General features: G+C 53.1%; 1 protein-coding gene across 1 annotated transcript in view; it reads left to right on the top strand.

Annotated features, from left to right (window-relative positions):
- The window catches only part of UBR3 (ubiquitin protein ligase E3 component n-recognin 3), a gene marked incomplete at its 5' end in the record, with an annotated part of 224,320 nt that overhangs the window by 30,404 nt on the left and 180,184 nt on the right, over positions 1–13,732 (top strand). Inside the window, one exon of the mRNA XM_075319687.1 lies at positions 7,195–7,284. Within this exon, the coding sequence (XP_075175802.1) occupies positions 7,195–7,284 (90 nt within the window). The remainder of the gene's footprint in view (positions 1–7,194; positions 7,285–13,732) is intronic.

Raw genomic sequence — 13,732 nt, forward strand, 5'->3', positions numbered from 1 at the left:
TATAGTTCCGTATTGGGAGACCCAGCACCCTCCCTGTTGCCTGTTGGCAAATTCTTGTTCTGCGTGTTATCACCGGCTGTTGTCGTGGACAGAGTCTCCGGTTGTTCCGGCTCTTGCTCTGTTCTACTTGTGGGTTGCTATTCTTCTTTTAGCTTTTACACTAAACCGGCTGGGACTGGCTACCAGGGGGTGTATAAGCTCAGGGGGAGGAGCTACACTTTTAAGTGTAGTACTTTTTGTGTCCTCCGGAGGCAGAAGCTATACACCCATGGTCTGGGTCTCCCAATACGGAACTATAAGAAAAAGAATTTACGGTAAGTAAACAAAATTCTCTTTTTCCAGCTGCCACTGACGGGACTAAGAACAGCTGATCGGCGGGGGTGCGGGGTGTCAGACCCTGGCCGATCACAAATTGATGACCTATCCTAAGGACAGGCCATCAATGTAAAAGTAGTGGACAACCTCTTTAAAGCACCAGTCCAGCATTATTTATTTTTCTTCGGCGCTCCATTGGGAGACCCAGACGATTGGGTGTATAGCACTGCCTCCGGAGGCCACACAAAGCATTACACTAAAAAGTGTAAGGCCCCTCCCCTTCTGGCTATACACCCCCCGTGGGATCACGGGCTGCTCAGTTTTCAAGCTTTGTGCGAAGGAGGTCAGACATCCACGCATCGCTCCACTGTTTAGTCAGCAGTAGCTGCTGACTATATCGGATGGAAGAAAAGAGGGCCCATACTAGGGCCCCCAGCATGCTCCCTTCTCACCCCATTCCTATTGGCGGTGTTTGTTAAGGTTGAGGTACCCATTGTGGGTACGGAGGCTGGAGCCCACATGCTGCTTTCCTTCCCCATCCCCCTGAGGGGCTCTGAGGAAGTGGGATCTTACCGGCCCCCAAGCCCTGAGGCCGGGCTCCATCCACAGACCCGTAGAACCTGCTGGATACGGAGCGGGGTACCATTCAGGGACAAGGCCCTGCAACATTCAGGTACTCTGTGTCCCCGTATGGACAGGCCGCGCACACTCCAGACTTGCTGGGTGTGCTAGTGCGCCGGGGACAGTAGCGCTGCGCGCTGGGGTTACAGTCACTACAGTTTCTCTGAGGGACTTTATGTGTTGGGGACTGCCGCGCCGGCCGCCCCTGGAGCGGCGGCGCGGCTGAGACTTGTGGTGCGCCGGGGACTTAGCGCCGACCGTGCTTTTACGACGGCGGCGCTTATAAATCTAGTCCCCGGCTTTTGCGGCCTAGCTCCGCTTCGTTCCCGCCCCCACCCTGTCAATCAGGGCAAGGGAGAGACGCTGTACGATGGTCAGCGCCGAGGGCTGGAGTCTTATTTACATACTCCAGCCCTCTCACTGGGCACAGTGGGACGCCAGTTCCCGCTCTTTGTCTGTAGCACGCCCAGGGCCCGCCCCTCTCCACAGGACGCCGGCAGCCATTCCTACAGGCAGTCTGGCTGGAGAACGGACACAGGCTCTGGGAGACCCAGACAAGGGATTTCTGGCGACCACACACCCGCGTTAAGCGGGCGGTAAGCAGCACATTAGTGCTGGCCCCACTAGTGCCACAGTGTTATATTGGTGTATTTTTTTCTCTATACCATATATATATATATATATATATATATATATATTGCACTGTAAGGTCGCTTCTTGGCTGTAAACCCTATATTGCTCTGAGGAGACGACAACATGTCATCCGCAAAACGCAAGGGTGCCAAGACACAGGCTGTATACGCTGCTTGTGCCGCTTGTGGGGCTGATCTACCGGCAGGTTCCAAAGACCCCCATTGTGTGCAATGTTCGGTCCCTGTGCCACTTCGTCAGCCGGAGTCTATGGTGGTAGTGGCCCAGGCAGAGTCACCGGTGAACCCTGTCCCGGTGACGGGGACAGAGTTTGCAGTTTTTGCTGACAAGATGTCTGTCACTATGACAAAAATCCTAGAGACCTTGCAGGCCAGGCCAGTTACTCAGACCATGGACACTGCTGCGTCAATGTTCCCCGGTCCCCCTCAGTTGGAGTTAATCCGTGCTTCAAGGGGGTCCCAGGCATCTCAGGCTGAAGGCTCTGACTCAGATGACAGTCCCAGGCAGCCTAAGCGAGCTCGCTGGGAGAGACCCTCCACGTCATCACGCTGGTCAGAGTCTCAGCGAGACGAGTCTCTGTATGATGAGACAGAGGAGGGTGGTCAGGAGTCTAATCCTGAGACCGCTCTCAATCTGGATACTCCTGATGGTGACGCCATGGTAAATGACCTTATAGCGGCCATCAATAGACTGTTGGATATTTCTCCCCCAGCCCCTTCAGCAGAAGAGGCAGCTGCACAGCAGGAGAAGTTCCATTTCAGGTATCCCAAGCGTAAACTGAGTACTTTTCTGGACCACGCTGACTTCAGAGAATCAGTCCAGAAACACCATGCTTATCCAGACAAGCGTTTCTCCAAACGTCTTAAGGATACACGTTATCCCTTTCCCCCTGACGTGGTCAAACGCTGGACCCAGTGTCCAAAGGTGGATCCCCCAATCTCCAGGCTTGCGGCTAGATCCATAGTTGCAGTGGAGGATGGGGCTTCACTTAAAGATGCCAATGACAGACAGATGGACCTTTGGTTGAAATCTGTCTATGAAGCTATCGGCGCGTCGTTTGCTCCAGCATTCGCAGCCGTGTGGGCACTCCAAGCTATTTCAACTGGTCTGGCACAGGTGGACTCTATCATACGTCCAGCAGTGCCGAAAGTGGAGTCCTTAACTTCGCAAATGTCTGCGTTTGCGACCTATGCTATCAACGCTATCCTGGACTCTACGAGCCGTACCTCAATGGCGTCTGCCAACTCGGTGGTTTTGCGCAGAGCCTTGTGGTTAAAAGAATGGAAAGCGGATTCTGCTTCCAAAAAATGTTTAACCAGCTTGCCACTATCTGTAGACAGACTGTTTGGTGAGCAATTGGCTGAAATCATTAAACAGTCCAAGGGTAAAGACTCCTCCTTACCCCAGCCCAGATCAAGCAAACCTCAACAAAGGAGGTGGCAGTCGAGGTTTCGGTCCTTTCGAGGCTCCGGCAAGGCCCAATCCTCCTCGTCCAAAGGGACTCAGAAGGAGCAAAGGGGCTCAGATTCCTGGCGGGCTCACTCACGCCCCAAGAAAGCAACCGGAGGAACCGCTTCCAAGGCGGCTGCCTCATGACTTTCGGCCTCCTCCCTCCGCATCCTCGGTCGGTGGCAGGCTCTCCCGCTTTTGCGACATTTGGCTGCCACAGGTCAAGGACCGGTGGGTAACAGACATTTTGTCTCACGGGTACAGGATAGAGTTCAGTTCTCGTCCTCCGCCTCGGTTCTTCAGAACTTCCCCACATCCCGACCGAGCAGATGCTCTTCTGCAGGCGGTGGGCTCACTAAGAGCAGAAGGAGTGGTGATCCCTGTTCCTCTTCAGGAACCAGGGCAAGGTTTTTACTCCAATCTCTTCGTGGTTCCAAAAAAGGACGGCTCGTTCCGTCCTGTTCTGGACCTAAAGCTGCTCAACAAGCATGTGAACGCCAGGCGGTTCCGGATGGAATCCCTCCGCTCCGTCATTGCCTCAATGTCTCAAGGAGATTTCCTTGCATCAATAGACATCAAAGATGCTTATCTCCACGTGCCGATTGCTACAGAGCACCAACGTTTTCTACGTTTTGTGATAGGACACGAACATCTCCAGTTCGTAGGTCTGCCATTTGGTCTGGCGACAGCCCCACGGGTTTTCACCAAGGTCATGGCGGCAGTGGTAGCAGTCTTGCACTCCCAGGGACACTCGGTGATCCCTTACTTGGACGATCTACTTGTCAAAGCACCCTCTCAAGAGGCATGCCAACACAGCCTGAATGTTGCGCTGGAGACTCTCCAGACTTTCGGGTGGATCATCAACTTTTCAAAGTCAAATCTGTCACCGACCCAATCACTAACGTATCTTGGCATGGAGTTTCATACTCTCTCAGCGATAGTGAAGCTTCCGCTGGACAAGCAGCGGTCACTACAGACAGGGGTACAGTCTCTCCTTCATGGTCAGTCGCACTCCTTAAGGCGCCTCATGCACTTCCTAGGCAAGATGGTGGCAGCAATGGAGGCAGTCCCGTTTGCACAGTTTCATCTGCGCCCACTTCAATGGGACATTCTCCGCCAATGGGACGGGAAGTCAACTTCCCTGGACAGGAAAGTCTCCCTTTCCCAGACGGCCAAGGACTCTCTGCAATGGTGGCTTCTTCCCACCTCATTATCACAGGGAAGATCATTCCTGCCCCCATCCTGGGCAGTGGTCACGACAGACGCGAGTCTGTCAGGGTGGGGAGCAGTTTTTCTCCACCACAGGGCTCAAGGGACGTGGACTCAGCAGGAGTCCACCCTTCAGATCAATGTTCTGGAAATCAGGGCAGTGTATCTAGCCCTACTAGCCTTCCAGCAGTGGCTGGAAGGAAAGCAGATCCGAATTCAGTCGGACAACTCCACAGCGGTGGCATACATCAACCACCAGGGAGGGACACGCAGTCGGCAAGCCTTCCAGGAAGTCCGGCGGATTCTAACGTGGGTGGAAGACACGGCATCCACCATATCCGCAGTTCACATCCCGGGCGTAGAAAACTGGGAAGCAGACTTCCTCAGTCGCCAGGGTATGGACGCAGGGGAATGGTCCCTTCACCCGGACGTGTTTCAGGAAATCTGTCGCCGCTGGGGGGTGCCGGACGTCGACCTAATGGCGTCGCGGCACAACAACAAGGTCCCGACGTTCATGGCACGGTCTCGCGATCAAAGAGCTCTGGCGGCAGACGCCTTAGTGCAAGATTGGTCGCAGTTCCGGCTCCCTTATGTGTTTCCACCTCTGGCACTCTTGCCCAGAGTGCTACGCAAGATCAGATCCGATTGCAGCCGCGTCATACTCGTCGCCCCAGACTGGCCGAGGAGGTCGTGGTACCCGGATCTGTGGCATCTCACGGTCGGCCAACCGTGGGCACTACCAGACCGACCAGACTTACTGTCCCAAGTGGCCTTTCTGGTAGCGGTCACGTCTCTTCGGAGAGTGTCTGAGCTAGCAGCGCTGTCATCCAAGGCTCCCTTCCTGGTGTTCCACCAGGACAAGGTAGTGCTGCGTCCCATTCAGGAGTTTCTCCCTAAGGTGGTATCCTCTTTTCATCTTAATCAGGATATTTCCTTACCTTCCTTTTATCCTCATCCAGTTCATCGGTATGAAAAGGATTTGCATTTGCTAGATCTGGTGAGAGCACTCAGAATCTACATTTCCCGCACGGCGCCCCTGCGCCGCTCGGATGCACTCTTTGTCCTTGTCGCTGGTAAGCGCAAAGGGTCGCAGGCTTCCAAAGCCACCCTGGCTCGATGGATCAAAGAACCAATTCTTGAAGCCTACCGTTCTGCTGGGCTTCCGGTTCCATCAGGGCTGAAGGCCCACTCTACCAGAGCCGTGGGTGCGTCCTGGGCATTACGACACCAGGCTACGGCTCAACAGGTGTGCCAGGCAGCTACCTGGTCGAGTCTGCACACTTTCACCAAGCATTATCAGGTGCATACCTATGCTTCGGCGGACGCCAGCCTAGGTAGAAGAGTCCTGCAGGCGGCAGTTACCTCCCCGTAGGGGAAGGCTGTCTTGCAGCTCTAACATGAGGTATTTCTTTACCCACCCAGGGACTGCTTTTGGACGTCCCAATCGTCTGGGTCTCCCAATGGAGCGCCGAAGAAGAAGGGAATTTTGTTACTTACCGTAAATTCCTTTTCTTCTAGCTCCTATTGGGAGACCCAGCACCCGCCCTGTTGTCCTTCGGGATTGTTGGTTTTTTTCGGGTACACATGTTGTTCATGTTGAACGGTTTTCAGTTCTCCGATGTTACTTCGGAGTGAATTTGTTTAAACCAGTTATTGGCTTTCCTCCTTCTTGCTTTAGCACTAAAACTGAGCAGCCCGTGATCCCACGGGGGGTGTATAGCCAGAAGGGGAGGGGCCTTACACTTTTTAGTGTAATGCTTTGTGTGGCCTCCGGAGGCAGTGCTATACACCCAATCGTCTGGGTCTCCCAATAGGAGCTAGAAGAAAAGGAATTTACGGTAAGTAACAAAATTCCCTTCTTTTTTGTTGCCCGCTGGAGTGTTGTTTGAATTACAAGTCCCCTGCCCCGTCTTATAGTCACCTGCCGCCATCATCCTCTTTCCAGCGTCACTCCAGTCGGTCTCCGATGATTTGTGACCTGACGGCAGCTCCAGAGCGCCGGAGGTCACAATTCAATACAAGTCTGAGAACTCATAGAGATGCATTGATCGCTTATGACGTAGCTGTGACTTCCCGACCGTCAGAAGTTACTGGCACAAGATGGCGCCGCGAGACTGGAGTGGTGTCTGTAGAACGTGAAGATGTTGGTCAGTCACTAATGTTGGGGAGAGGCCGGGCTCACAATCTCTGATTTAGTTCATGCTTAAGGTTTCGGATAGGACTGAGGTCTGGCCTGTGTGCGGCCGGTCATGTTCTTCAACACCAAACTCCACCAGCCATGTTTTTATGGACCTTGTTTTGTGCAATGCGCACAGTCATGGGAACAGAAAGGGTCTTCCTCAAACTGTTCCCAAAAAGTTGGAAGCTACAATCATCCACAATGTATGGTATAATGAACTATTAAGATCTCCCTTCACTGTTACCAAGAGGCTGAGACCACCTTCTCAAAAACATTCCTATAGCATTATCCCTCCTCCAGCAAGCTTGACAGTGGGCACAATACAGTCAAGGAGGGAACATCCCCCTGGCATTCAAGTACTCGAGAGCCCAAGTATAATGGAAGTTCAATGGCGAATGCGAGCATTTATCTGGAATTTTTCCTGGAATTTTCTGGCGTTCCCCATTGACTTCCATTATACTCGAGTCTCACCCGTCCGAGCATCCAACTGCTCGTTACGAGTACAGAGCACCCGAGCATGGTAGTGCTCACTCATCACTAGTTACGAGTACAGAGCACCTGAGCATGGTAGTGCTCACTCATCACTAGTTACGAGTACAGAGCACCCGAGCATGGTAGTGCTCACTCATCACTAAATATCAATGTTAAATATTTGGAGAACCTGAGCCCTGGTAGATAGGACTGATAATCTTACTAATAATATGCTTGCAGTCTTCTCACTTCTTATTAGTCATTTTATCTTGATGTGACTTTCTCACTTTTCTCCGCAGGCTGTGAAGTGTCAGGACATAGATTTGGATTCTATTTTGCCAGACCAGGAAATGCTGATGAAGCTGATGGTTCACCCGCTTTTAATCCAGGTACAGAGCCTCTTTCTGTGTCCTGCGTGTGTTATACTGTTGTCATGTAGCTGATATTCATCATGGTGATCATAGACTTTTGCTAGTAGATCTCAGAGGTTTTATTGCATTCTCATATTATTTAAAAATGCAAAATCTAGTTAGATCTGGCCGGTGAACCATAGCCAGAGACTAGACTAGACTGAAAAGCATCCCTGGTAGGCTTATCCCAGCACTGCTCTAGGTAATTCCATAGCAAGAAACCATCTATCACCTGAAGCGGTGCAGTGACTAGTCTGGTCTATTCTTAAGATCCAGGGCCAAATCTGCAAACTATATTTTCTTTTGATAGTGAGAAGGAAATACTCTGGGCACTACTTAATTTATAGGTAATTTTCTGGCACAAGCCATAGTTCACACTAAGCATTTTACCGCTATCTTCCGAGAAGTTTAGCAGAGACAGACTAGGCAGTAAAAAACAGGGACTGACTACAGCTATGTGGTGCTTATTCCAAAAAGGAGCAGAATAATCCAAGGCAAATAGAAAATAGAAACGCACTCACCGATTTTTGCTGTACAGTAGAAAAGTGTTTAATCACACGTGGAGGTTACATGTTCTGGCAAGTGGGGAGGCGGTAGGACGGGACAGCACGTCAGACGACGGCCGTTTCGTACTCTATAGTAGTGCTTCGATGGGTCTACTATAGAGTGCGAAACAGCCGTCGTCTGACGTGCTGTCCCGTCCTACCCCCTCCCCGCTTGCCACAGCATGTAACCTTCACGTGTGAATAAACACTTTTTTTTACTGCACAGCAAAAATCAGTGAGTGCTTTTCCATTTTCTATTTTTCTTCGGCGCTCCATTGGGAGACCCAGACGATTGGGTGTATAGCACTGCCTCCGGAGGCCACACAAAGCATTACACTAAAAAGTGTAAGGCCCCTCCCCTTCTGGCTATACACCCCCCGTGGGTTCACGGGCTGCTCAGTTTTCAAGCTTTGTGCGAAGGAGGTCAGACATCCACGCATAGCTCCACTGTTTAGTCAGCAGTAGCTGCTGACTATATCGGATGGAAGAAAAGAGGGCCCATACTAGGGCCCCCAGCATGCTCCCTTCTCACCCCATTCCTATTGGCGGTGTTTGTTAAGGTTGAGGTACCCATTGCGGGTACGGAGGCTGGAGCCCACATGCTGCTTTCCTTCCCCATCCCCCTGAGGGGCTCTGAGGAAGTGGGATCTTACCGGCCCCCAAGCCCTGAGGCCGGGCTCCATCCACAGACCCGTAGAACCTGCTGGATACGGAGCGGGGTACCATTCAGGGACAAGGCCCTGCAACATTCAGGTACTCTGTGTCCCCGTATGGACAGGCCGCGCACACTCCAGACTTGCTGGGTGTGCTAGTGCGCCGGGGACAGTAGCGCTGCGCGCTGGGGTTACAGTCACTACAGTTTCTCTGAGGGACTTTGTGTTGGGGACTGCCGCGCCGGCCGCCCCTGGAGCGGCGGCGCGGCTGAGACTTGTGGTGCGCCGGGGACTTAGCGCCGACCGTGCTTTTACGACGGCGGCGCTTATAAATCTAGTCCCCGGCTTTTGCGGCCTAGCTCCGCTTCGTTCCCGCCCCCACCCTGTCAATCAGGGCAAGGGAGAGACGCTGTACGATGGTCAGCGCCGAGGGCTGGAGTCTTATTTACATACTCCAGCCCTCTCACTGGGCACAGTGGGACGCCAGTTCCCGCTCTTTGTCTGCAGCACGCCCAGGGCCCGCCCCTCTCCACAGGACGCCGGCAGCCATTCCTACAGGCAGTCTGGCTGGAGAACGGACACAGGCTCTGGGAGACCCAGACAAGGGATTTCTGGCGACCACACACCCGCGTTAAGCGGGCGGTAAGCAGCACATTAGTGCTGGCCCCACTAGTGCCACAGTGTTATATTGGTGTATTTTTTTCTCTATACCATATATATATATATATTGCACTGTAAGGTCGCTTCTTGGCTGTATACCCTATATTGCTCTGAGGAGACGACAACATGTCATCCGCAAAACGCAAGGGTGCCAAGACACAGGCTGTATACGCTGCTTGTGCCGCTTGTGGGGCTGATCTACCGGCAGGTTCCAAAGACCCCCATTGTGTGCAATGTTCGGTCCCTGTGCCACTTCGTCAGCCGGAGTCTATGGTGGTAGTGGCCCAGGCAGAGTCACCGGTGAACCCTGTCCCGGTGACGGGGACAGAGTTTGCAGTTTTTGCTGACAAGATGTCTGTCACTATGACAAAAATCCTAGAGACCTTGCAGGCCAGGCCAGTTACTCAGACCATGGACACTGCTGCGTCAATGTTCCCCGGTCCCCCTCAGTTGGAGTTAATCCGTGCTTCAAGGGGGTCCCAGGCATCTCAGGCTGAAGGCTCTGACTCAGATGACAGTCCCAGGCAGCCTAAGCGAGCTCGCTGGGAGAGACCCTCCACGTCATCACGCTGGTCAGGGTCTCAGCGAGACGAGTCTCTGTATGATGAGACAGAGGAGGGTGGTCAGGAGTCTAATCCTGAGACCGCTCTCAATCTGGATACTCCTGATGGTGACGCCATGGTAAATGACCTTATAGCGGCCATCAATAGACTGTTGGATATTTCTCCCCCAGCCCCTTCAGCAGAAGAGGCAGCTGCACAGCAGGAGAAGTTCCATTTCAGGTATCCCAAGCGTAAACTGAGTACTTTTCTGGACCACGCTGACTTCAGAGAATCAGTCCAGAAACACCATGCTTATCCAGACAAGCGTTTCTCCAAACGTCTTAAGGATACACGTTATCCCTTTCCCCCTGACGTGGTCAAACGCTGGACCCAGTGTCCAAAGGTGGATCCCCCAATCTCCAGGCTTGCGGCTAGATCCATAGTTGCAGTGGAGGATGGGGCTTCACTTAAAGATGCCAATGACAGACAGATGGACCTTTGGTTGAAATCTGTCTATGAAGCTATCGGCGCGTCGTTTGCTCCAGCATTCGCAGCCGTGTGGGCACTCCAAGCTATTTCAGCTGGTCTGGCACAGGTGGACTCTATTATACGTCCAGCAGTGCCGAAAGTGGAGTCCTTAACTTCGCAAATGTCTGCGTTTGCGACCTATGCTATCAACGCTATCCTAGACTCTACGAGCCGTACCTCAATGGCGTCTGCCAACTCGGTGGTTTTGCGCAGAGCCTTGTGGTTAAAAGAATGGAAAGCGGATTCTGCTTCCAAAAAATGTTTAACCAGCTTGCCACTATCTGTAGACAGACTGTTTGGTGAGCAATTGGCTGAAATCATTAAACAGTCCAAGGGTAAAGACTCCTCCTTACCCCAGCCCAGATCAAGCAAACCTCAACAAATGAGGTGGCAGTCGAAGTTTCGGTCCTTTCGAGGCTCCGGCAAGGCCCAATCCTCCTCGTCCAAAGGGACTCAGAAGGAGCAAAGGGGCTCAGATTCCTGGCGGGCTCACTCACGCCCCAAGAAAGCAACCGGAGGAACCGCTTCCAAGGCGGCTGCCTCATGACTTTCGGCCTCCTCCCTCCGCATCCTCGGTCGGTGGCAGGCTCTCCCGCTTTTGCGACATTTGGCTGCCACAGGTCAAAGACCGGTGGGTAACAGACATTTTGTCTCACGGGTACAGGATAGAGTTCAGTTCTCGTCCTCCGCCTCGGTTCTTCAGAACTTCCCCACATCCCGACCGAGCAGATGCTCTTCTGCAGGCGGTGGGCTCACTAAGAGCAGAAGGAGTGGTGATCCCTGTTCCTCTTCAGGAACAAGGGCAAGGTTTTTACTCCAATCTCTTCGTGGTTCCAAAAAAGGACGGCTCGTTCCGTCCTGTTCTGGACCTAAAGCTGCTCAACAAGCATGTGAACGCCAGGCGGTTCCGGATGGAATCCCTCCGCTCCGTCATTGCCTCAATGTCTCAAGGAGATTTCCTTGCATCAATAGACATCAAAGATGCTTATCTCCACGTGCCGATTGCTACAGAGCACCAACGTTTTCTACGTTTTGTGATAGGACACGAACATCTCCAGTTCGTAGCTCTGCCATTTGGTCTGGCGACAGCCCCACGGGTTTTCACCAAGGTCATGGCGGCAGTGGTAGCAGTCTTGCACTCCCAGGGACACTCGGTGATCCCTTACTTGGACGATCTACTTGTCAAAGCACCCTCTCAAGAGGCATGCCAACACAGCCTGAATGTTGCGCTGGAGACTCTCCAGACTTTCGGGTGGATCATCAACTTTTCAAAGTCAAATCTGCCACCGACCCAATCACTAACGTATCTTGGCATGGAGTTTCATACTCTCTCAGCGATAGTGAAGCTTCCGCTGGACAAGCAGCGGTCACTACAGACAGGGGTACAGTCTCTCCTTCATGGTCAGTCGCACTCCTTAAGGCGCCTCATGCACTTCCTAGGGAAGATGGTGGCAGCAATGGAGGCAGTCCCGTTTGCACAGTTTCATCTGCGCCCACTTCAATGGGACATTCTCCGCCAATGGGACGGGAAGTCAACTTCCCTGGACAGGAAAGTCTCCCTTTCCCAGACGGCCAAGGACTCTCTGCAATGGTGGCTTCTTCCCACCTCATTATCACAGGGAAGATCATTCCTGCCCCCATCCTGGGCAGTGGTCACGACAGACGCGAGTCTGTCAGGGTGGGGAGCAGTTTTTCTCCACCACAGGGCTCAAGGGACGTGGACTCCGCAGGAGTCCACCCTTCAGATCAATGTTCTGGAAATCAGGGCAGTGTATCTAGCCCTACTAGCCTTCCAGCAGTGGCTGGAAGGAAAGCAGATCCGAATTCAGTCGGACAACTCCACAGCGGTGGCATACATCAACCACCAGGGAGGGACACGCAGTCGGCAAGCCTTCCAGGAAGTCCGGCGGATTCTAACGTGGGTGGAAGACACGGCATCCACCATATCCGCAGTTCACATCCCGGGCGTAGAAAACTGGGAAGCAATCTTCCTCAGTCGCCAGGGTATGGACGCAGGGGAATGGTCCCTTCACCCGGACGTGTTTCAGGAAATCTGTCGCCGCTGGGGGGTGCCGGACGTCGACCTAATGGCGTCGCGGCACAACAACAAGGTCCCGACGTTCATGGCACGGTCTCGCGATCAAAGAGCTCTGGCGGCAGACGCCTTAGTGCAAGATTGGTCGCAGTTCTGGCTCCCTTATGTGTTCCCACCTCTGGCACTCTTGCCCAGAGTGCTACGCAAGATCAGATCCGATTGCAGCCGCGTCATACTCGTCGCCCCAGACTGGCCGAGGAGGTCGTGGTACCCGGATCTGTGGCATCTCACGGTCGGCCAACCGTGGGCACTACCAGACCGACCAGACTTACTGTCCCAAGGGCCGTTTTTCCATCGGAATTCTGCGGCCCTGAACCTGACTGTGTGGCCATTGAGTCCTGGATCCTAGCGTCTTCAGGATTATCCCAAGGAGTCGTTGCCACCATGAGACAGGCTAGGAAGTCCACTTCTGCTAAGATCTACCACAGAACGTGGAGGATTTTCTTATCCTGGTGCTCTGCACAAGGAGTATCCCCCTGGCCATTCGCGTTACCTACTTTTCTTTCCTTCCTGCAATCTGGGTTGGAAAAGGGCTTGTCGCTCGGCTCCCTTAAAGGGCAAGTCTCGGCACTATCCGTGTTTTTTCAGAAGCGTCTAGCACAACTTTCTCAGGTGCGCACGTTCCTGCAGGGGGTTTGTCATATCGTCTCTCCGTACAGACGGCCGTTAGATCCATGGGATCTAAACAGGGTACTAGTTGCTCTCCAGAAGACGCCTTTCGAGCCTCTGAAGGATGTTTCACTTTCACGACTCTCACAGAAAGTGGCCTTTCTGGTAGCGGTCACGTCTCTTCGGAGAGTGTCTGAGCTAGCAGCGCTGTCATCCAAGGCTCCCTTCCTGGTGTTCCACCAGGACAAGGTAGTGCTGCGTCCCATTCAGGAGTTTCTCCCTAAGGGGGTATCCTCTTTTCATCTTAATCAGGATATTTCCTTACCTTCCTTTTATCCTCATCCAGTTCATCGGTATGAATAGGATTTGCATTTGCTAGATCTGGTGAGAGCACTCAGAATCTACATTTCCCGCACGGCGCCCCTGCGCCGCTCGGATGCACTCTTTGTCCTTGTCGCTGGTAAGCGCAAAGGGTCGCAGGCTTCCAAAGCCACCCTGGCTCGATGGATCAAAGAACCAATTCTTGAAGCCTACCGTTCTGCTGGGCTTCCGGTTCCATCAGGGCTGAAGGCTCACTCTACCAGAGCCGTGGGTGCGTCCTGGGCATTACGACACCAGGCTACGGCTCAACAGGTGTGCCAGGCAGCTACCTGGTCGAGTCTGCACACTTTCACCAAACATTATCAGGTGCATACCTATGCTTCGGCGGACGCCAGCCTAGGTAGAAGAGTCCTGCAGGCGGCAGTTACCTCCCCGTAGGGGAAGGCTGTCTTGCAGCTCTAACATGAGGTATTT

Source organism: Anomaloglossus baeobatrachus, chromosome 7, assembly GCF_048569485.1.
Source record: "Anomaloglossus baeobatrachus isolate aAnoBae1 chromosome 7, aAnoBae1.hap1, whole genome shotgun sequence".
Classification (NCBI taxonomy): domain Eukaryota; kingdom Metazoa; phylum Chordata; class Amphibia; order Anura; family Aromobatidae; genus Anomaloglossus; species Anomaloglossus baeobatrachus.